Source organism: Mchenga conophoros, linkage group LG8, assembly GCF_057382185.1.
Source record: "Mchenga conophoros isolate Kocher_MC1m ecotype Shallow Benthic linkage group LG8, M_conophoros_male_GT1.1, whole genome shotgun sequence".
NCBI classification, from domain to species: Eukaryota; Metazoa; Chordata; class Actinopteri; order Cichliformes; family Cichlidae; genus Mchenga; species Mchenga conophoros.
The window spans coordinates 5360496-5384117 of record NC_140533.1 but is presented as its reverse complement, the minus strand read 5'-3'; the positions used below and the strand labels follow the sequence as shown (position 1 = coordinate 5384117).

Sequence of the window (23622 nt, the reverse complement as noted above, 5' to 3'; positions counted from 1 at the left end):
ATGGGGGATGATTACGTGAAATAGGGTTTATTTGTGTTTAAGCTTGTGGCTTTATTGACTTTGCTGACAGTGCTATACTGCTATTGGCAGGATGACTGGATACCAGCAACTAAATGTGGGGGAAAGAGTCTTGTTTGTGTTGTAAAGTGTTATATAACATTAGGTTTCATGTTTTCATGATGTCCATTGCACTTTTTCTATTCAAATAACTGTTGATAATATAATAACTTATTGCAGCAGCTGCTCTATTAATAATATTTACGTATCCGAAAGGATGCACCCATAGATCAGCACCACTCTTTTTTTGTTTCCAGTGACTCACGTATATTGACTTTTGTAAATCAATCACAATGTGTAAGCAGGATAAGAAGACTATGGTTAAAAATACAGTGTCATGCATATAAGTTGGACACCTGGTACTACCTGCTGATAAGACCTTCACGTGTAATCATCTATTTATGTGCATCTACAGCATTAAAATGTGTTATATTGATGAGTATTTATGTATTCATGGTCTTCCAAATTTCACCTGAGGGTTTTTGTTGCTTATGTAGATCATGTGACTTATAATAACGCCCCTGATTTGCGCCAATGACCTTACAGCTTGAGTCACGGTTTTATACCTTCTCCTTCCGGTTTATCAGCTGATATAAGCCGCCCCCTTTGTGTTTGTGCCGTGACATCATGGCAGGGTCATCTGCTCAGAGTAGCACAGCGGAGCGCATCGGATACATAAGCAGAATCGAGAGCTTCAGCGCTTGTCACCGTCTTCACAGGTACATCGCCCCCATCCCTCCTCCGTTAGGGAGGGAGCGGGCTGATAGAGAGTCGTCCCGAAAGCGGGTTTATTTCAAACACCTTCTTAAAGCACTCACACAGAAGTGCGCCGAATGAAAGTAGCTTTCACCTGGTGGCGCAGGGTTTGCGTTTGACGTGTACTGAAGTGTGTTTTTACAAGAGCGAGTAAAATCCCGTGTGTCGTGGATGGAGGATCGTGGAGAAGTGAAGCGCGATGATTAGGATACTGAATAAGTGTGATGTGGATTGTTTGGAGCAGGGGGAAGTCACTGACACCCGTGTTCTTGCTCTTTAGCGGATTAAAGCGTTTGTTGCTTGCCACATTCTGCTTAAACTCAGAGAAAGATTCGCGTGAATATCCACTCATGCTGCATTTACGTGCAGTGGGCGCTGTCGAAAACGAGCCTATCCAAAGATTAATTGGAGACGACTTAATTAGATCTAGATCACAGGTGTCAAAACTCCAGGCCTCGAGGGCCGGTGTCCTGCAGGTTTTAGATGTGTCCAGCTGATTTAAATGGCTAAATTATCTCAACATGTTTTGAAGTTCTACAGAGGCCTGGGAATGAACTAATCATTTGATTCAGGTGTGTTGACCCAGGGTGAGATCTAAAACCTGCAGGACACCGGCCCTCGGGCCCTGATCTAGATCAACAGTTTATGCTGTGCTAATAAATGTCTTTTACTATATTGTTTGGTGTACAATTCTGTTGTTGTTAAGCAATAACACATTACCTGGTATACACCTACATAATGTGGCAGTTACACTGTTAAAAATCAAAATACTTTTTGTCATCTCTTTATACTACATGACTGTTAGAAATGCACATTAAAGAGCTTTTGACTATCTTGGCCAAAAGGCTTTCCTGACTATTCCTTCACATCTCATTCAGCATTCACCTGAGTGATGAGGAGAATAAAGAAGTGTACGGAAAGTGCAACAATCCCAACGGTCACGGACACAACTACAAAGGTTTGTCACACTCCTTCCCTTAAACGAACTATATTAGGAGTGTAATGCTCTTCATTCATTGCTCTCGTTTCTCTCCACAGTGGAGGTAACCGTGCGTGGAAAGGTATCTGCAACATTTATGTGAGGAATCCATGTCACCCTAGTAATAAATAGGAAAACCTGTTTCAGGAACAAGTGTGTTTTCTGTATATGTTTTCAGATTGATGCTAAAACTGGTATGGTCATGAATCTGACGGACTTGAAGAAATGTATTGAGGTAACTTTTTTTTCCCTTAATGGAATTTAAAAACTGGCTAATTTTTACTCAAAAAAACAGACTTGTTTTGGACTGTTTAGCTTGATAAAAGCTGTTTTGGATGCAAAGATTAATTTAATTTTTCAGTTTTTATTAACAATTTGACAGTAAATAACTCAATTACTTATGTGCTAATTAAAATTATTATTGTATAGTTTTCTGAGGTTTTAACTGTTGTAAATATTAACCGTTTATAGACAGTTTTTATTATGTTAAGTTGGTTTGTGCACTACTTCTACAACATGCAGACTAAAATTGGCATTTGTTAGTTTTACACAGAACATTTAGGATGACATACATTAGCTTTGTATGGAACAAACTGTGAAGTTGGTAACTAACTGCCCAGTTGGTGTACAGTATATTGAAACATTTTAAATTAAAACCAGTGCTTCCCCTGCAGGAAGTAATCATGATTCCACTGGACCATAAAAACCTGGATAAGGATGTTCCATATTTTACTACTGTTGTCAGGTGTGTACCCTTTCAGGCTATTGTCACCGGTCTTATTACAGATTTATTTTATTTATTTTTTTCCTCACTGAAACTTCTTTTTCATCTGCCCACGTAGCACAACAGAGAACGTGGCTGTTTACATCTGGGACAACATGGTGAAGGTTCTCCCGCCCGGCCTGCTCTATGAGATCAAGATTCATGAGACCGACAAGAACGTGGTTGTGTATCGAGGAGAGTAGTGAAGCAGTGTTTGGTTTAGTAGCCCTAAAGTGCCATTCCTTTCTACTTATTTTAGGCTAATTGTTTACGGACTGACTTCACTCTGGTCACACGTAGTTTGAAAGTCTTTTAGACGTTGTTCCTTTTGCACAGCAAAGATTTCATAGATACTGCCATGTATATTCTTGTAAACAGAATCCTATTTATGATCTCATCATTTTGAGGAAAATTTGCCGTAAAGGAGAGAACAGAAGCCTGAAAAATGTGGTTAGAAAATAAACTGTAGAACATTGTAGACTGAATTCAATTAAATAAAAATTGGTTCTCTCTGGTGGTTTTGGGCCTCGTTAGACATGGTTTACACAAGAGGAGGTCTGACCTCCCTCCAGAGGATGGAGAAATTTAATGAACCAAATTCAAAAGTAATACCGGTGAAGCAGACCTGACCAATCAGAAGCATTCTGTGTTTCATGCTAGTATTAACAAATGGTTAAATTACCAGAAGTCTGATATTTACATGTCATTTGGCATTTATATGAAAATAAGTTGTGAACAGCCTAATAAGATGTTCTCAGTCCAACAGTGACATCTAGTGGAATAAAATCATCCCTCTCAGCTCGGATTAGACCCAACTTTTTCAGATGAGTAGAGCTTGGATTTTATTTTCAGATGAAGGGTTTGAGTCAAGAGGTACAGAATTCAAGATGTTGGAAATCTGTTTCCACAGTCTGTAAAGTCATCAGTAGCTGTTGGCAGTGGTTGATCTTCTGTTTTGTGAAGTCCAAAGTCAACACAGCAGCTTAGTAGGAGCTTTGAGAGCTCGTCATGTGTGCATCTGTGTGATAGTGAATCCAGCTGAACAAAAGTAATCAGTATCTGGCTGCAATGCTAAAACTACTGCAGGACCAAATGGTTCGCTGACCACATTAATACTGTATGGAACTGGCCAACTGCCTCACCTGACCTGAACCCCATCCCCATGGAGTATTGTCACGACGAAAAGGCCCCAAACAAAAAGATGCAGAAAGAGCTGATGGCAGCTCGCCATAACGAACCACAACGACGCAGTAATTCCTGCTAAAGGAGACTTGACCAAGTACTGAATATTTAAATTTGAATATTTATAAGAAGGTACACATCTGTCATTTTAACCACTTGATGTCAGTAAAGAGCTGCACATTTCTTAGAGGCTATGGCACATTTGCACCGGGATAATAAGTTTACCACAAAAGGTTGGGGAGGGGTGATATGAGCTCATATTTTCTGCTCCCACAAAACTTACCAAAATGAAAGTGGTCGCTGTCCTTTCATCTCAAACAGCATTATTGTCATAAAACCTGGATTGTCTTTATTTACATACCTGCAAAAGTCACACCAAGTCACCGGTTTCAAGTAACGTTTGTGAACTTTTAAGTTGTCTCAGATCAAAGGCATGGAAATTAAAAATGCATATATGCTATATGTTGCTGTGTAATGTTAATGCTTCATATTTGGATGCAGAGAGCTTTCAGATTTGGTTTGTGAATCATAGCTTCAGGCAGCTAAAATATTAACAAGGACGACTTTTTGCTGGTGTGAAAAAGATAACTGTTTGTTCAAACCTGAGTGTCTTGTCTTTTTTAGATCCCATCTGATCCCTGAGGATCAGAGGATTGAGGTGCCGTCAGCTTGTCTGATCTCCTAACTTTATATAGTTGCTATTATGAGTAAGTCATAAATTTAAAGCCATCAGTCAACCTACCAGCAGAAATTGAGACCATGCACTGTTTCTTTGATTTGATGTGCTCAGTCTTTTTTAATTTGTTACTCCAGGATGTCAGGATTCAATAGGACACCACATTTTGGTGACTTTGAGAATGTTATTGAGGAGAGTAATAGGTCAGACTCCTAAATGACCTTTTAAAGCTGATGCTTTTTATTTTTATATTGCTTAAAAATCCAAGAATGTGGAACAATGTGAATTGAGGTTTGTAGCCTTGAAAGAAGTAGTAAAAGTATAGGTGACATTCAGCACTACTGTATCAGGCATTTTTATTTATTTTTTTTTAAGTGATCCTGTTTACAAAAATGCTGGACTCTAAAACAATTTGAAACAGAAATATGTACAGTTATATGAAATTTACTGAATGTGTATAGGGTCCAGATAAGCCAGGATGTAAATGAAATCTTCTGTGTGGGCTTTCCAACATTTCTGGAAGCATAGTTGCAAAAGAAAGCAGCCTGGTAGTTCAGGCCTTGCAGGAGGAAATATTAGGGTGAATGTTGTGTGTGCTCTGGTTTGTCCTTTTTTTCCCCAAAAACATGAAAAGTCAAATGGAAGAAGCAAAAAGGGAGGAAAGAAAGTTAATGTTATAAATATGAACCCGTATTAAGTTTTTCTACACATTTTGAAACTCATTAACCATAAATATTTTTAAAATTTGACAGGCCATAGACTAAAATCTACGGATACGGAAGACGATTAGGGCCACAATTTTTTATTTTTTTTCCCCCAGTATTCTGAGAAGAAGAAAAGAAGTTGGATCGACCGTGCGTGCACGGCGCTAATGCGTTAATGAGCTAACCACGCTAACGCGTTGACGCCGTCACCATGCAGCCCCACGCACGGGTTGATCTGCGCTAACTTGCTAACGGAGATTTGCCGCGTTAATGCAGTTATGGCGTTAATGTCATTTTAACGAGATTGACACTGACAGCACTAGTTATGAATACATTTTCTTTTTTTTTGGTTTGGTCTTGTTGTATTTATCCGTGGCACCTTAAAGGCCGGTCCATGAAAATATTGTCAGACAAGAACCGTGGTGCAAAAAAGGTTGGGGATGGCTGGCCTTCAAAGCAGAGAGAGGTTAAGCTGTAAAGTGACTAAAGGACAGTACAGAATTAATTTCCTCTGATCTGTTGCATCATCTGCTGAGCTACGATCACATTAAACCAGCTTTGTCTCACGAAGAACATCGTACCATAAACACCTCGTCTCAGGTTTTCATATTAAAAAACAGAAGTGACAACGGTGGGTGTACAAAGTAGTTTGACCTTTTAACACTCAACCCTCTATTCAGATACGCTAACTTCAGGCTCCAAAAAGCCAACAACCTTCAGGAACCTTGGTGTAACTTTTGACTCAGCTCTGACTTTGGACACTCATGCAAATTTATTGGTTTGCTCCTGTTTTTATCATTTAAAAAATATTGCTAAGCTGAGTCCTGTTGTTTCACGCTCAGAACTAGAAATGGTCATCCATGCATTTGTTTCATCTCGTTTGGATTATTGCAATTCTTTGTTCACTTGTTTAAGTAAAGCCTCTGTGGGTCATTTGCAAGTTGTTCAGGACGCTGCCGCAAAGCTTCTGACCAAATCTTCTAAATCCTCCCACGTTACACCTGCGGATCCAGTTGCACCGGCTCCCCATAAAATTCAGAATCCACTTCAAGATTTTGACTTTGACATTCAGGGCTCTGCATGGACAAGCACCAACCTATATCAGAGATCTTTTACATCAATACATCCCCAGCAGGTCCCTGAGGTCATGTGATCAGGGCTTGCTGGTCACACCCATCTTTTTAAACTTGCTTTTGGTTGATTTCTGCTTTTATGTTTTCGTTTTTCTGCGAAGCACTTTGTGATTTTTGTCTTGAAAGGTGCTATACAAATAAAATTTTACTTTACTTACTTACTTTACATGGTGGCGACCAAAATGCTAATACTACACGGTGATCGTACCCATCGACACCAATAGTAACAATCCTTTATAAATTGACTATCACTATTACTTAATGTTAAAAGCTTTGAATGGAGCCAGGCTAGCTGTATCCTGTGGTTCCTGTGATTTTGTGCACTAAATCTGTTTCCATGTGCAACACACATTTACCCACACAGATTAAATCCAGTGTCCCACTTTAATGGTTTCTAGTCTGATCCCTTTATTGTGTTTGTGAACTGAGACCACAAAATGTGTGAAGTGTCTCTGGATGAACAGACACAGTTTAAAACAAGGGGCCTCTTCTTGTTTCCCTGCCAGAGTTGTAATCTTTGTGTCAAGATTCAGCAGCCGACTCAAACCTTTAATTAATAAAATTCCATAAACATGCGTCATGCACAGGCAGATGACCTGCTATAAACAAACCAGAGCAAGACTTTAAGAGCAGAAGTGCCACCTCTTTACTCTGATTCCAGATCAGACTCAGCCTTTTGTACTTCACCTCTTTTCTTGATTCCAGTAAGCACTCGCTGATCTGAGATCTGTCAAAAAGCCTGGAATAAGAACCTGCTTCTTTTATAGCAAGTGGGTAGATACAGAACAAATCAAACTATAATTACATGTCATAGAGTGCAGCTGGATTACTGCAATTAACAGGTAAAGCTAGTGATTATCCTCCTGTTTCATGGAAAAGTATTTTTTGCTACATTTTAAGGCCCTCTTTGCTTTTCTGTTTAAACACAAGCAACTGTGTGCCTTATTTATTTATGAACTTAGCCCAAAGTAAGGCAGATGAGTCGGATTACATCCCCTAATTATCTTTGCAAATGTAAATAAAGATAAATGTGCAAAGCTCACAGTGTGTTAGCATGGATTTAACATATTTTTTGGTGCTGTGATGTTCAGGTAGTAGACTTTCACTTGTTTGGCTGTGCATCTTACTACATCTTTCCGAAACAGCTCTTATTTATACTCTTTAATCTCTGCCACAGATTAGCTCAACAACACAGCACAACACAAACAAGTGCTCATCTAAAAGCTTTGGATCAGAACGCTTAGGTAATAGCAAATGGCCTGGTGCTTATGTGGCACTTTTCTACTCTACCGGTGAGACTTTAAGGCACTTTATACAACTTGCCTCGTTCACACAATCACTTTTTTCTGCTGAACTCGATCTGCCGTTCACATGTATGCGTCTCTTGCCCAATGATATTTGGCATGCAGACCGGAGCCGCCAAGGATCAAACCACCAACCTTCCAAATAGTAGATAACCTGCCCAACTTCCTGAGCTACAGCCGCCCTTACAACAGGCTGTCTCACTTCCTCATTATGTAGTGAAGTTATGTAAATCCAAGGCGGATTCCTGCAAACAGTCAGTAGAAGGTTTGTTTTATTTGATAAGTGATATTTAACAATTTAGATCTCAGTGAATGTGATAAATGTGTCGAATGTGTAGCAAACTGTTGTAAAAGAAAAGCTTCTGAAACACCATTCAGCAAAACACTAAACATTTCTAACTCAACCACATACTAATTGTTTACTTGCACCAGTCTCTTTCCTTACCACTAGGAGACTAGGAATCTTGTACATACCTCAAAGATGTTTATCATATTTTGACATTGGAAAACCACGGTTTGTCAAAATGGGACATGAATGAAAACATGTAAAAAGAGTATTTCCTACTCCTTTTTCTATAAAATTGGTTAAAAATAGTTTGTGCTCATCAAATATTTGTGCTTCTTTGTGGAACTTTGCTTGAGAAAAGGTAGCTAGCTAGTTAGCACGATAGTTGCAGAAAAACAATGAGTTGTTGCTTGAGTCATCTTGGATCATCCTGCACATAGAAAAGTCTTTCTTCCTTGTCACGGTAATGTATGATCTTGTTAAATGCTAAATCTGTTTTGACGTTTACTGCCATGATGCCAGGTCTCTCTTGGAAGTGAAATTTGGATAAATGAAGAATTAATAACTAGACAATATAATGCCCATATTGTCATCTTTAAAATTTCTTAATCTCGGACACAGGAAGCCATTTGCCTCATTTGAGAAGCAGCAAACCTACAAGTTGTCAGCTAAAGCGTAATGTATGGTCCCACAAATGTCCCTGTCTGCATATGCAATAGAGACTGACTTAAGACAGAAATAAACAGAGAGGAATTTCCACCCACCACAAACGTGTTCCCATGCTTTTCTCCAAAATGCAAACGCCATGTTGCTGAACTTGGTCAGTCAAATGCTGGTTGGAAGAATTGAACAGTGAGTCAACTCCGAGGCATTCCCTGGACAGCCAAGAGATATAATCTCACCAGTGTGCTCTGGGTCTATCCTGATAGCCTCTTTATGATAGGATATGGCCTGAACACCTAACCTGACTCTTTTTGATGTGGAGGAATAGCGGCTCTACTCTGAGCCCCCCTGGAATGACTGAACTCTTCACCCTATCTCTAAGGGTAGCCAGCCACCCTCAGGGGAAAATACTGTACTATTCACTGAATAAACACATCCAGAACCAATCATTTGGAGCAGGTAAAGTTGGAAGCATGAGTTAGACAAAGTTGAGCACCATATAAACCAAACAAGCTGGAAGATGCTAAAATCTTTAGCTTAGCAGAGCTCAAGAGTTAATGATCATTGTCTTCAGGCTTGTCATTACACATTGTTGTTGGATTCAGTCAGAATATATTAGTATTTCCACTAATATAAATGTAAAAACAAACAGAAATGTGACTTTTTACTCTTTATAAAGGTAAAAAATAAATTCACTGTGACATAAAGTATATTTTTTTATGAGCACAGGATCAATTTCTTGAGCTTTGCATGCATGCTGACATCCACTTGACTGTGAGTCAAGCCATAAGCCAAACAATAGACAATAAGCCTCTAAAAAATCCCAAGTTTCCCTGCCAGCTTGATTAAAAACTTCGGGGATCTGTTCTTTTCATGCCCACAAGATGAAACAAGATAAATTACCCACTGCTGTCATTTTCCCTGTGTTGCAAGGTAAACATATCATTTTGTGCATGATTTCCTCCTGCCTCCAGCCAATAGGTGCAACAGATCTTTATCCAGCAAATGACACACACACAAAAATACACAGGGGGTATTTATTAAGTTATTAAAGTAGTTTAATTAATAAATAAGTAATAATAAAATATATGCATGAATTATGAAGCTATTGCAGGTCCTAGAGACTTCCAATTAGCAGATAAATGAGAATATGAAATGCTAGGGTAAGTTCAGTCATAGCCTGAAGTTTGTGAATTACTTGTGTGAGTACCAGAAATTTTTACTTTTAACTTTTTTCCTGCAATAATCCAAAAAATACAAAAAGCATTGTGCATGCATTCCTTACAATGTGACGCTGCTTTTTCATGGTATTGTTACAACTTTAATTTACAACTTCTGGCATGGGTTTTTTTCACCATTAAAATTCAGTATTTGTTATTTTAAAAACAGAAAATAATAATGTCACATGCACAACACAGTTTGGTTGCAAATGAGCCACTCTGTAGTATGTGTGTGCTACATTGTTGCGGTAAAAGCTGCCAGTCTGTCTTCTTTTGTTATGCCTTTGTCAGAAGGTGGCGTCGCTTTGAGCAAAGAGGAGAAATGTGTGCATGTGTGGAATCAGGGTTTAGAGCGGCGTGGGGGTGTTCAAGCTTGTTTTTTGCTTGCTCGTCATCTCCCTCCCTCCCTCCCTCCCTCCCTCCCTCCCTCCCTCAGGGTCAGGTAGCATGCATAGCACTCTCACACACACTCCCACAGTTTCAAGAGAGCACACACACATTCTTCACTATCTACCCAGAACCTGCTTGGGTGAAGACAGCATGTGCGTCTGTGAGCTGTGAGGATGGAAAAGAGAGTGTGTGTGATCCAGACTGACTTCCACCAGTATAGACCCACCATTGCTCTCCACAACAGACCCCTGGCACATGTAAGAAAAATGCCTCTTTTTCTCTGGCACTACATGTTTTCCTTCTTCACTTAATCTTTGCTTATTCATTTTTTGCAGACTTTGTGTTATTTAATCTCTCCCGGTTAGTTTTCTTTCTGGCACTTTCTTCCACCATGATGCAGGGCTCTTCCTTGTTCCAGGCCCACACCTCTAGAAAAGAGGGTCCTTCATTCAGCAGGGGGCATCAGAGTGTATAGGATCATTTGTGACACATAGTGTATGTGCTTTTCAAGTTTTTTTAAATTTACTTTAAGATTTTCCATGTTTCAGGATTAGTATCATTCTTAAAGTTTAAGCTGTGAGTAGCTAAATGTGTAGTTTTTCCTCTTCTTCTCACAAGCTCACACATACATTTCAGTGGAATGCAAACACAGACAAGCATCAGAAAGCCTGAGGAGACTAAAACAGGGAGTTTCATTTGCTTGCTCACTGATTTAAGGTACTGCTGAAGGATCAATTACAACCACTTAGAAAACATTGGAAGATTTGAAGATTTAAAGCAAAGAGTTTTATGAGGAGATCAATACAACTCCAAACTACTGAACTGGAGCCAGGTAGCAACTCCAGAGTTCCCCTTAAACTCACTGACATCATTCTTTATGGAATTAATTACTAATATTAAATGATATCAATAATGAAAAACAGTAAAACAAAGTGTCTGTGAAGATCATGGTAGTCTATGGAGCTGAGAAAGAAAAGTGTCTGTTTCACCTCTCAGTTTATGGAGAGTCCCAGATTTTTAAGCCCTATTGGGAGTGTCCCTAAGAGGGCCGTGGACCCTATTGATCCCCTGCCTGATCACATGAAAACAGCTGTAGGTCACTATCAGCCAAGTAAAACAAAGTATTAAATGTGACAGCGGGGGCATGTACTGCAGCCTGCCAGTAGGGGAGCATCACAAGATGTTTGACCTCTTTTGGGGAGCTGTCATGTTGTGCACCTTTATATTAATGTATACTATCTATGGCGTGTGTGGATATTAAAAGATAGTCAAATGATATGAAGTAATGTAAGGCTGTACTTTTGATGATGGCTACTGCAGAGTAACTGATTACCATTTTTATGTAACTTGCCCATCACGGATGATATACAACTCTGTGACCTAGACCATGGTGGCTCTTTCAGCTGGCTGGTTCCTGTCTCTCTCAGTAGTTTCACATGTAGCAGCTGGGTCTGTCAGCAAAGACACAAAAAGCTCGGTGGTTTTCTTCTTTGATGATGGTGCATGTGGGTCATGCGGCTCAGACGGGATACTTTGTTTCTTTGTGTGCGTTTCCTCCTAAATTGAAAGGAATCCCACTGATCCTCAGATAATGTTATGTTTAGGTCTACACACTTCAAGGTAACTACAGTCAGTGTTGTCTATAATCCATCCAACCGTTATGCGGTCCAATAATGTAAGGTATTTCAAATCAACCTTATCGGGACAATAACTCACAAAGAAAAGAGCAGAACTTCAGTGTAACTACATGATGACAGTCATATCACTGATATAATTTATAAGCTGGTATTATTGGACCTGACCTGCAGTCAGTTGACCACATGAGTGTAAGTGAGCTATGAGGTGCTTCGCTGATCAAAGGCTTGCTGTACCTCCCTCCGCGACCTGGATCCAGAGTTCAGCCAGAGGCCAGGCTTCGCTCTGTGGTCCATTTATCTGGGAGCAATTTGGATGCTGAGGATTGTTTACTGTCCAGAAATGCTCTGTTTGCAGCAATAAGCTAACAATTCAAGGACGACACACACCTGGATAAGAAGCACCCAAACACAGTAGATGTGCATTAAGTATCACTGAGCTTTAGAGCTACAGGTTTTTGCTTAAGCTCTGGGTCTGCAGTCACAGTCTGACCTGTATACTGCAGTGGTCAGTAGCACTGCAGATGAAAGAAAGAATAAAGTGCATTCATCAAAGTCGCTCTGAGTAAAACTTAGATATACGTCATGTGTTTTATCTCTTGTCAGACACACATGTATAAAGACAGATGTGATTAATCCCAGTCCTCACTGTCTGTTAGGTTCTTTTCCATTTACACACTGTGCTATTACCTTTAGCTTACTAGAAAAACTAACTTTAATGATTTTTTCTACTAAATAATGGGCCATTATCACACAAACCTTTACGTTTTATTAACAGAGGAATGATTTAATGTGCACATTCATTGAACAGCCTGAAATTAGTCATTAAGGCTCACTATAGTAAAACAAAAACATATTAAGAGCTGGCTATTTAGTGGTTGTTAGTGGCATTGCAGTTTGCCATACTTACAAGTTAACTGGTTCTTAATTATGATCTCACTAGGGACTGTATTACTAGTTTTAACGCATTGCTACTAAGAACCTCCCAGCAATGACTTTTGCTCAGGCACATTTTGAAGACTAACTTTATAATTCCTGAAGTTTTGTTTTGCACCTACATATGCAAATATAAAAGATATTAATTTCTTTTTTTATGGATATTAGTGATGAATGATTAGACTTAAACATTAAAGGTGACGGACATCTCTGCTGAGGTTTTAATATTAAAAAAGATCAAAATGATCTTCAAATGCCGACTTTACCCAAAATTTAGAATTAGTTCTTTTTTTCCAAAGGCTTGAAAGTAAACCGACTATCACTTGCATCCTTCTGTCCAAGTTCACACTCTGTTAGTCTTTGACTCTTTATGCTTCAATAAGTGACAGGATTTTTCTTTGCATTTAGCACCTGCCTGTGCAAAGGTGTTCAATTAAAACTGAGCATTAACTAAGCAGCTTTCAAAGCTTCAAAGCATGATCCAGAGTTTGCATGATGATTTTATTACTTTTTTCCTGAAATAGTTTGGCTGTTGCCTACTTGAGTAATGTGAATATTAACAGGGATAACACACAGGCATGGTAACTATTGGTGGTAACTACTAAAGATGGCGGTGTTCCAGATCTACTGGCGTTGGTCGAACAGATGTGTGGCAGTCTTGCGTTTCAGTAGCTCCTACTGACAAACCAGCAAAAAAACGCCAAATGTGTCACCTGTGACACTTGTGAGGTTGTCTCAAACACACTCCGTCAGTCTTGATGCTGTTGAACAACAAAATGTTTAAAAATGTGGCGAGTTTACCTGGTGATATCCTCGTGCGCCACGCGATCGCGAAAACAGCAAACAAGTAACACCACGCCGTTGTTGTTCACGGGACAGCAAGAGTAAACGATCGGGAGACTCTTGTCGTCGTTATCGTTCCCCTCGCACGGTTTATTTCTCCGAATTCAGCGTTTTTGCTTCACAACTACAGCGAGCAGTTTACTTTGTGCACTAACATGGAGTCGAGTCAACCAGCGCCACCTCTGGCCAAGTGCCACAGCCTACAGCCAGATCAACCTGTGACACACATCTGCACCACGTTTGAATTCGTGTCATGCACATTTGTACCTTTCAATTGTGTCTGTTTGTGCGTCATGCAAATAAACCTTTGGAAAGAATGAAATGATATCATATATTCCTTATTGGCCTACATTTGTACAAAATTCCAAATTATATACACAAAGTCATAGAAATCACCACTCCAATTGGTCATCATGATTTTAATATTCTCTTTTTCCATAACAATGAAATACACCTTGGACAAATATGACACATCAATATTTCATTAGTGTTGTCACATCACATCCTGTAAGCATCGTCTGTCTGTGTCTTTTCCCTGAAAATGAATATTTCCAGCCAATATAGGCAATCCATCAACATGGCTGGAGTTGTATACAGTCTGTATAAGTGTGGTTAATCTAATGAAGATTTGTAAGGAGACGGCAGTTACTGTGAATTCACAGCAGTTACACAGTGATTAGTAATAAACAGCCAGTGAGAGTGAGTGGATATGACTGTTCCCACCACTAACACATGACCATAGGCCACTACTAGATTAACTTGTGACACATCTGCACCTGCTGCTATGATCACATTGAGTAGAGGCTGAGTGGCTGCACTTACCCCTGGTACATCCAAATCTACCCACAAACATGTTGAAAGATGCAATGCCAGCAATGTGGATTGTCAACACTGAAAACAATCAGTAAGCAAAGACAACAGGGATCATTTGTTTCTGTTTATTTAGCACCCACAACATTTGTAGTCGCCTTCTGCACAGGGGAAGTCCACACACACCGTGTGGTACCACTTTCCACAGAAGGTGCAATCTGCAAGATTGAATGAGATTGTCAGGGTCATTGTCTGACTGTTTATTACTAATCACTGTGTAACTGCTGTACATTCACAGTAACTGCCATCTCCTTATAAATGTTTATTAGATTGACCACACTTATGCAGACTGTATATCACAACCAACTCTAACATGTTTGTTTGCAGAGGGAAGACACAGACAGACTATGCTAACGACATGTGATGTTACAACACTGGTGAAATATTAGTGTGTTCACGACATTTTTCGTATGGGCAAAAGTATTGATATCAGGATGGTGATTCTTATGTGTATGTCATTTGGCATTTTGTACAAATGTAGGCTGATAATAAATACATGATATCATTTCATTCATTTCAAAGGTTTATTTGCATGACGCACAAACAGACACAATTGAAAGGTACAAATGTGCATGACACGAATTCAAACGTGGTGTAGATGTATGTCACAGGTTGATCTGGCTGTAGGCTGTGGCACTTGGCCAGAGGTGGCGCTGGTTGACTCGACTCCATGTTAGTGCACAAAGTAAACTGCACGCTGTAGTTGTGAAGCAAAAACGCTGAATTCGGAGAAATAAACCGTGCGAGGGGAACGATAACGACGACAAGAGTCTCCCGATCGTTTACTCTTGCTGTCCTGTGAACAACAACGGCGTGGTGTTACTTGTTTGCTGTTTTCGCGATCGCGTCACGCATGAGGATATCACCAGGTAAACTCGCCACATTTTTAAACATTTTGTTGTTCAACAGCATCAAGACTGACGGAGTGTGTTTGAGACAACCTCACAAGTGTCACAGGTGACACATTTGGCGTTTTTTTTGCTGGTTTGTCGGTAGCAGCTCCTGAAACGCAAGACTGCCACACATCTGTTCGACCAACGCCAGTTGATCTAAACGCCAGTAGATCTGGAACAGCGGCGCGTGAACAACGCGAGGCTCAGTGTCTCTCCAGAATCTGCTATTTAGCGGTTTTTTATCTACTTTTAACCGGATTATTCGTCCAGAATTGCTGTGCGTTGCTGACCTACAGCAGACAAGAGCTTCTGGACATCTGGACTCACAACTCCAACAGTTTTATCGCCGATCTCCGACTCATCCCAGAGATCTCCAGAACACCGGAGGCTGCCCACTCTCCCCGGCTGGGCGGAAGTGCACGCAGACGGCGCCGAGATCGTAAACAAAGGCGAGGTAGGCGCGGAGGGCTACGGGCTAAGCTAAAGCTAACACCACACCGGCTGCCTTTACCCAGTATTTTTCTCGCCAATGTCCGTTCTCTGGCAAACAAAATGGATGAGATACGGCTCTCCATCACTAACAACAGACGGATTATGGACTCAAATGTCATGTTTTTCACCGAAACATGGCTGAACAACAGCTGCCCGGACAATGCTATCGAGTTAGCAGGACGCCACACACACCGAGCCGACAGGCTAGCAGATGACTCCGGCAAGACCAGAGGTGGAGGTTTGTGCATTTATATTAACAATGCTTGGTGCATGAACTCCACTACTACTGAGAGTCACTGCTCACCTAATGCGGAGTTTTTAATGGTCAAATGCAGACCTTATTATCTCCCCAGAGAATTCACTTCGATCATACTCACTGCCGTGTATATACCCCCCGACGCTAATGCTAGGTTGGCCATGAAAGAACTTTCTGCAGCCATTAACAAACACCAGAATAAACACCCCGAGGCTGCTTTTATTGTTGCTGGCGACTTCAACCACACCAACTTAAAGACAGTCCTCCCCAGATTCCACCAACATGTCTCCTGCCACACCAGAGGAGACAAGACTTTAGACCATGTGTATTCCAACCTGGCTGGAGCCTACAAAGCCACACCCCTCCCCCACATTGGACAATCGGACCATCTCTCCCTGTTCCTCACACCTCGGTATTCACCACTCATCCAACGTGTGAAACCTGCTGTGAGGACAATTAAAGTGTGGCCAGAGGGGACAGACGCAGTGCTCCAGGACAGATTTAAAAACACAGACTGGAATATGTTCACCCACACAGACCTGGACCAGTACGCCTCATCTGTACTGGATTACATCTCCAAAACCACAGACAGTGTCACCACCCAGAAACGGATCACCATGTACCCCAACCAGAAGCCTTGGATGAACCGGGATGTTCGTCTCCTCCTGAAGGCCCGCAACACTGCCTTTAGGTCAGGAGATGCACACGCCTACAGTACAGCCAGGGCTAATCTAAAGAAGGGCATCAAAAAAGCCAAACACCATTACAAAAAGAAGGTAGAAGAACACTTCTCCAACTCCAACCCCCGACGCATGTGGCAAGGACTCCAGACCATCACAGACTACAGGACCACCAAACCCTCCCCCGCATCCTCTGATGTCTCCTTCCTCAACGAGCTCAACAACTTTTATGCTCGTTTTGAGCGAGGGAACCCCACAACCACAACCAAAGCAGACATGACGCCAGACCACCAACCTATGACTCTCTCCCCCACCGATGTAGGAGCGGTGCTGAGCAGGATCAATGTCCACAAGGCTGCAGGCCCTGATGGCATCCCCGGGCGTGTTCTCAGAGCGTGTTCTGGGGAGCTTGCAGGAGTGCTCACAGACATATTCAATCTGTCCTTGGCCCACGCTGTGGTACCGGCCTGCTTCAAATCCACCTCCATCGTCCCGATACCCAAAAACTCCAACCCATCTTGCCTTAATGATTACCGCCCAGTAGCACTCACCCCCATCATCACTAAGTGCTTAGAGCGACTGGTCCTAGCACACTTCAAATCCTGTCTCCCCCCCACCAATTCGCATACCGCCGGAACAGGAGCACAGAGGATGCAGTCTCCATCGCAATGCACTCTGTCCTCTCACACCTGGACAACAACAACACCTACGCCAGAATGCTGTTTATAGACTTCAGTTCAGCATTCAATACAATCCACCCCTCACAACTCATCAGGAAACTGACAGACCTGGGTATCAGTTCCCTCATCTGCAAATGGTTACTGGACTTCCTGACCAACCGCCCCCAACATGTCCGGCTGGATAATATTCTAGGAAGGATAATAACCGCTGCTCATCTACCATCACAATGAACACCACAAGGCTGTGTGATGAGCCCTTTCCTCTACTCCCTCTTCACCCACGACTGCAGACCTGCTGATGGTTCCAACACCATCATTAAGTTTGCAGATGACACCACGGTGATTGGCCTCATCAGTGACAACGATGAGGCCGCCTACAGGGAGGAGGTGGATCGTCTGGCTGAGTGGTGCGACAGAAACAACCTGCTGCTTAACACCGAGAAGACCAAGGAGCTCATCGTGGACTACAGGAGGAATGCTGACCCACATCCACCCATCCACATTAAGGGGACGGCTGTGGAGCGTGTGAGCAGCTTCAAGTTCCTGGGAGTCCACATCTCCGAGGATCTCACCTGGACGACCAACTGCTCCAAGCTGGTCAAGAAGGCTCACCAGCGCCTCTTCTTCTTGAGGACTCTGAGGAAGAACCACCTGTCCTCAGACATCCTGGTGAACTTCTATCGCTGCACCATCGAGAGCATCCTGACCAACTGTATAACAGTCTGGTACGGGAACTGCTCTGCCTCGGACCGGAAGGCGTTGCAGAGGGTCGTGAAAACTGCCCAGCGCATCGCCGGAGCACCACTTCCTGCCATAAAAGACATCTACAGGAAGCGGTGTCTGAAAAGGGCTGGGAAAATCATCAAAGACCCCAGTCACCCATCACATGGACTCTTCACCCTCCTGCCCTCTGGGAGGCGCCACAGGAGCCTCCGGACTAAGACCACCAGGTACCGGAACAGCTTCTTCCCCACAGCTGTCAGACTCCTGAACTCTGCCTCCTGACATCTGACCCACGTTAAACTCATGGACTGAACATACACACACCCACAATGGACAACTGTACCCTCAAACACAATAATAACATGGACTGAACCACCACTCACAACCACTAGCACTTTATATAGCCTCTGTAGGAATTATATCTCACTTATCTTAACTGCACTACTGTATAGCTCTGTGTAAATAATCATTCTGTACATTCGATAATCTTTAATCCTACAACTGTTTACAACTTGCATAGTTCCCATTTCTGTATAGCTGTATATCCCAGATTCTGTAAAGTTATTTATTTCATATTCTGTATAGTTTTTCATATTTATATCCTGTTCATATCCTGTACATAGCTTGTACTCACTAGAGCCTGTACATACTTATAGTTATAGAATATTCACAACATACTTCATACCGTGTACATTATAACATACCATAATAGACCCATTTCTGTAATATACTCACATATCTATATTATTGCTAATATATATTGTAATATATCTATATCACTAAAGCACTTCTGGATGGATGCAAACTGCATTTCGTTGCCCTGTACCTGTGCATGTGCAATGACAATAAAGTTGAATTCTATTCTATTCTATTCTAAAGAGTAACTATTATGGCTGTCCTTGTTTTCTGCTACACATTATATTATTACAAATATTAAACATAGTTACACAACTAGAGGTCAGCACACGTATGCAAGCAATCTGTGTACGCAGACATTTTTTTCTTGGATGTTAATGATGGTAATAAGAACAGTAGCCCCGCCCACCTGCAATCTTCTGTTTACATGAATGCTTAAACCCTAACTGTGATTCCTGTAGCACAATCTCTAAAACTATTCAGACTTATAGCAAAACCACTCACTGAGTTTGCAAAACTAAAAGCACAAAAACTGCTTTGCACTCAGTTTGCAATTTTGTAACACACACTATGCAAAACTGTAGGCACAATTCACTGCACAACACTCAATTACCAAATTTCCAACACACTCCTAGCAAAAGTATACACATGTATGGCTATCATTAACACTAATTTGCCAACTGTCTGGCACACTTTCACATGTGAAAACTTTTTTAGATAATTAGTTCACTTTGCAATCAGCCTAAGCACTATAATACAGGTAAGCTGTGTGTGCGGAGTACAATGGAGGGAGCAGAAAGAGTGAGAAGTAGAGGAGGCCGAGGAAGAGGACGTGGAGGTGAAGAAGTAGGATGAAGAGGACAACAAGGACAAGGAGGAGCAAGAGGAAGACGAGGAGGGGGGAGAGGAAGATGAGGAGGGGGGAGAGGAAGGGTAGGAAGAGTAAGAAATAGAATTGCTGATGACATCAGAGCTACAATAGTGGACCATGTAATCAACCGTGGAATGACCCTGAGGGTAGCTGGCCAACGGGTCCAGCCTAACTCGAGCCGCTACACTGTAGCAAGTACCATAAGGACATCTTGAAATGAGAATCGGTTAGTACAGTCACTTCGCACAAAGATTTGTAGCACTGCCATATGCCAATGAGAAACACACCAATACCATTGATGTAAAAATACGGAAATTGTTACTTTACAGAATTGCTAGATGACCAGATGCTGGGGGCAGAGGAAGCATGTTCACTGCAGACCAAGTAACCCATATAGTCATTATGGCGATTGCAAATAATCCTATACTTGGAAATAAACACTTGTGTTTGTTTTGATGTGTGTGAATAAACACCAGTACTTGAAGTTTGGATTCCTCTATGCTTATGGATCTATGACAGAAGTATGAGCTCAGACTGACATAGCCTACCTTGTGCACAGAGGAAGCAAAAGCCAGATGTGTTTTGTATTCATACCATCAGTGTGCAGTTGGCGCATTGTGTGCTTAGTAGATGATGGCTTGTGTGTACTGTTTGATACGGAAACACCATTTTTACGAAGGTGTGAAGAGTTAATCTAGCTGTGTTTGCTTTTGCAAGAGAACTACAATGTTTTGATTATTGGGTGACAGGTTTTCTTATTTGTGTGAAGAGTTTTGCAAAATTAGCCAATAGTTACAAAAAATGTGCTTAAGCAATCAGAAAAAACTGTAAAAGTAGCAGCCACTCAAAAGAAGGTTTAGTCAGGGAGGGGGTTTGTTTCAGAAGACAAGGAATAAGTTAAATAGGATTATTTTTGAACTGTGAATCAATATAAAAGTGGAAATGGATTAAGAATAGAACAACAGAATAAGTCCCCTTTTCATATTCATAGTCCTCAGTTGACTTCAAAGTATATTCAGGGAGTGCAAACAATTTTTACAGCACTACGAATCAGATGGACACTTGGAAAGTTTTTTTTCTGAGACAAGAGGTGCAGAAACACCTCAGAGCTTCAAGTCAAAACATGACACCTTTGCTCAAGTGTAATCCCCGGCCTTCACACAAAGCGGGAATGCGCTGCAATAAAGAGAGTACTTTATTTGTGCAATATCAACACTGGTGCTGGCATAAGGGGTTAATCCCTGTGATCATGCTAAAGGTGAACCATTGATGTGTCATATTTGTCTTCCTCTTCTTTTTCTGGCATCGGCGTGCAGATTGAAGCTAAGTGAGACATTCAGTCCCGCACTGACAGGTGAAGGTATTGTGTGTTTAATCTGACTACAGGCAAAAGGAAGTTCAGGTGTGTCAGGCGATACACATGTGCTAAACCGTGTTTGGACAACGTGGTAATTATCGGCACACACTTTAAGAAAGATGATAATGCCCTTACTACTTTCCCTGCTGACGAACTGTACAGTTTGTCAGGCATGAGCAGTGAACTGGCTGTCAGATCTCTGACAGCCCAACTAATGACAGCTCTTTTTCAGATACCAGCACTCAAGCAGCAACAGGTTTTTGTGCATGTGTGTGTGTGTGTGTGTGTGTGTGTGTGTGTGTGTGCGTGCGAGCCTGCCTTTCTGTACAGTAACACAGCATATGCTTTTTAACACCTTCTTTTCAATTCAATTCAATTCAATTGTATTTATATAGCGCCAAATCACAACAAAAGTCGCCTCAAGGCGCTTCATAGATACAGAGAAAAACCCAACAATCATATGACCCCCTATGAGCAAGCACTTTGGCAACAGTGGGAAGAAAAACTCCCTTTTAACAGTAAGAAACCTCCGGCAGAACCAGGCTTAGGGAGGGGCGGGGCCATCTGCTGCGACCGGTTGGGGTGAGAGAAGGAAGACAGGATAAAAGACATGCTGTGGAAGAGAGACAGAGGTTAATAACAGATATGATTCAATGCAGAGAGGTCTGTTAATACATAGTGAGTGAGAAAGGTGACTGGAAAGGAAAAACTCAATGCATCATGGGAATCCCCCGGCAGCCTACGTCTATTGCAGCATAACTAAGGGAGGATTCAGGATCACCTGGTCCAGCCCTAACTATATGCTTTAGCAAAAAGGAAAGTTTTAAGCCTAATCTTGAAAGTAGAGATAGTGTCTGTCTCCCGAATCCAAACTGGAAGCTGGTTCCACAGAAGAGGGGCCTGAAAACTGAAGGCTCTCCCTCCCATTCTACTTTTAAATACTCTAGGAACAACAAGTAGGCCTGCAGAGCGAGAGCGAAGTGCTCTAACAGGGTGATCTGGTACTACAAGGTCATTAAGATAAGATGGGGCCTGATTATTTAAGACCTTGTATGTGAGGAGCAGGATTTTGAATTCAATTCTGGATTTAACAGGAAGCCAATGAAGGGAAGCCAAAACAGGAGAAATATGCTCTCTCTTTCTAGTCCCTGTCAGTACTCTTGCTGCAGCATTTTGGATTAGTTGAAGGCTTTTCAGCGAGTTTTTTGGACATCCTGATAATAATGAATTACAGTAGTCCAGCCTGGAAGTAATAAATGCATGAACTAGTTTTTCAGCGTCACTCTGAGACAGGATATTTCTAATTTTAGAGATGTTGCGCAAATGGAAGAACGCAGTCTTACATATTTGTTTAATATGTGCTTTGAAGGACATGTCCTGGTCAAAAATGACTCCAAGGTTCCTCACAGTGTTACTGGAGGCCAAGGTAATGCCATCCAGAGTAAGAATCTGGTTAGATACCATATTTCTAAGATTTTCAGGGCCGAGTACAATAACCTCAGTTTGATCTGAATTAAGAAGCAGAAAGTTAGCAGCCATCCAGGTCTTTATGTCTTTAAGACATTCCTGCAGTTTAACTCATTGGTGTGTGTCATCTGGCTTCATGGACAGATAGAGCTGGGTGTCATCGGCATAGCAGTGAAAATGTATGCTATGTCTTCTAATGATGCTGCCTAAGGGAAGCATGTATAATGTAAACAGAATTGGTCCTAGCACTGAACCCTGTGGAACTCCACAATTAACCTCAGTGTGTGAAGAGGACTCTCCATTTACATGCACAAATTGGAGTCTATTAGATAGATATGATACAAACCACTGCAGTACAGTACCTGTAATACCTACAGCATGTTCTAATCGCTCTAATAGGATATTATGGTCAACAGTATCGAATGCTGCACTAAGGTCTAGCAGGACAAGCACAGAGATGAGTCCACTGTCAGAGGCCATAAGAAGATCATTTGTAACCTTCACTAAAGCTGTTTCTGTGCTGTGATGAGCTCTGAAACCTGACTGAAACTCTTCAAATAAGCCATTCCTCTGCAGATGATCTGTTAGCTGTTTGACAACTACTCTTTCAAGGATTTTTGATATGAAAGGAAGGTTGGAGATTGGCCTATAATTAGCTAAGACTGCTGGGTCTAGAGATGGCTTTTTGAGTAAAGGTTTAACTACAGCCAGCTTGAAGGCCTGTGGTACATAGCCGATTATTAGAGATAGGTTGATCATATTTAAGATCGAAGAATTAATTAATGGCAGGACATCTTTGAGCAGTTTTGTAGGAATGGGGTCTAAAAGACACGTTGATGGTTTGGAGGAAGTAATTATTGAAGTTAACTCAGAAAGATCAATTGGAGAAAAAGAGTCTAACTTAACATCAATGGTACTAAGAGTAGCTGTAGATAATATTACATCTGTGGGATGATTACTGGTAATTTTTTCTCTAATGATAAAAATTATATTTGTGAAGAAGTTCATGAAGTCATTACTAGTTAACGTTAAAGGGATGGTTGGCTCAAAAGAGCTCTGACTTTTTGTCAGCCTGGCTACAGTGCTGAAGAGAAACCTGGGGTTGTTCTTATTTTCTTCAATCAGTGATGAATAGTAAGATGTTCTGGCTTTGCGGAGGGCTTTCTTATAA

General features: G+C 41.4%; 2 protein-coding genes across 2 annotated transcripts in view; both read left to right on the top strand.

Moving 5' to 3' along the window:
- Positions 1-641: 641 nt before the first annotated feature.
- On the top strand, positions 642-5739 carry pts (6-pyruvoyltetrahydropterin synthase). Its single transcript, XM_085283703.1, has 6 exons — positions 642-776; positions 1692-1771; positions 1852-1874; positions 1971-2027; positions 2467-2537; positions 2635-5739. Exons 1-6 carry the CDS (start codon positions 685-687, stop codon positions 2756-2758), a joined length of 447 nt encoding a protein of 148 aa, XP_085139829.1. The 5' UTR covers positions 642-684; the 3' UTR covers positions 2759-5739.
- A 4499-nt stretch (positions 5740-10238) lies between these two features.
- Positions 10239-23622, top strand: part of LOC146567968 (putative uncharacterized protein MYH16) — a 58362-nt gene continuing 44978 nt past the window's right edge. Inside the window, exon 1 of the mRNA XM_085283702.1 lies at positions 10239-10370. Within this exon, the coding sequence (XP_085139828.1) occupies positions 10287-10370 (84 nt within the window). The 5' untranslated portion in view covers positions 10239-10286. The remainder of the gene's footprint in view (positions 10371-23622) is intronic.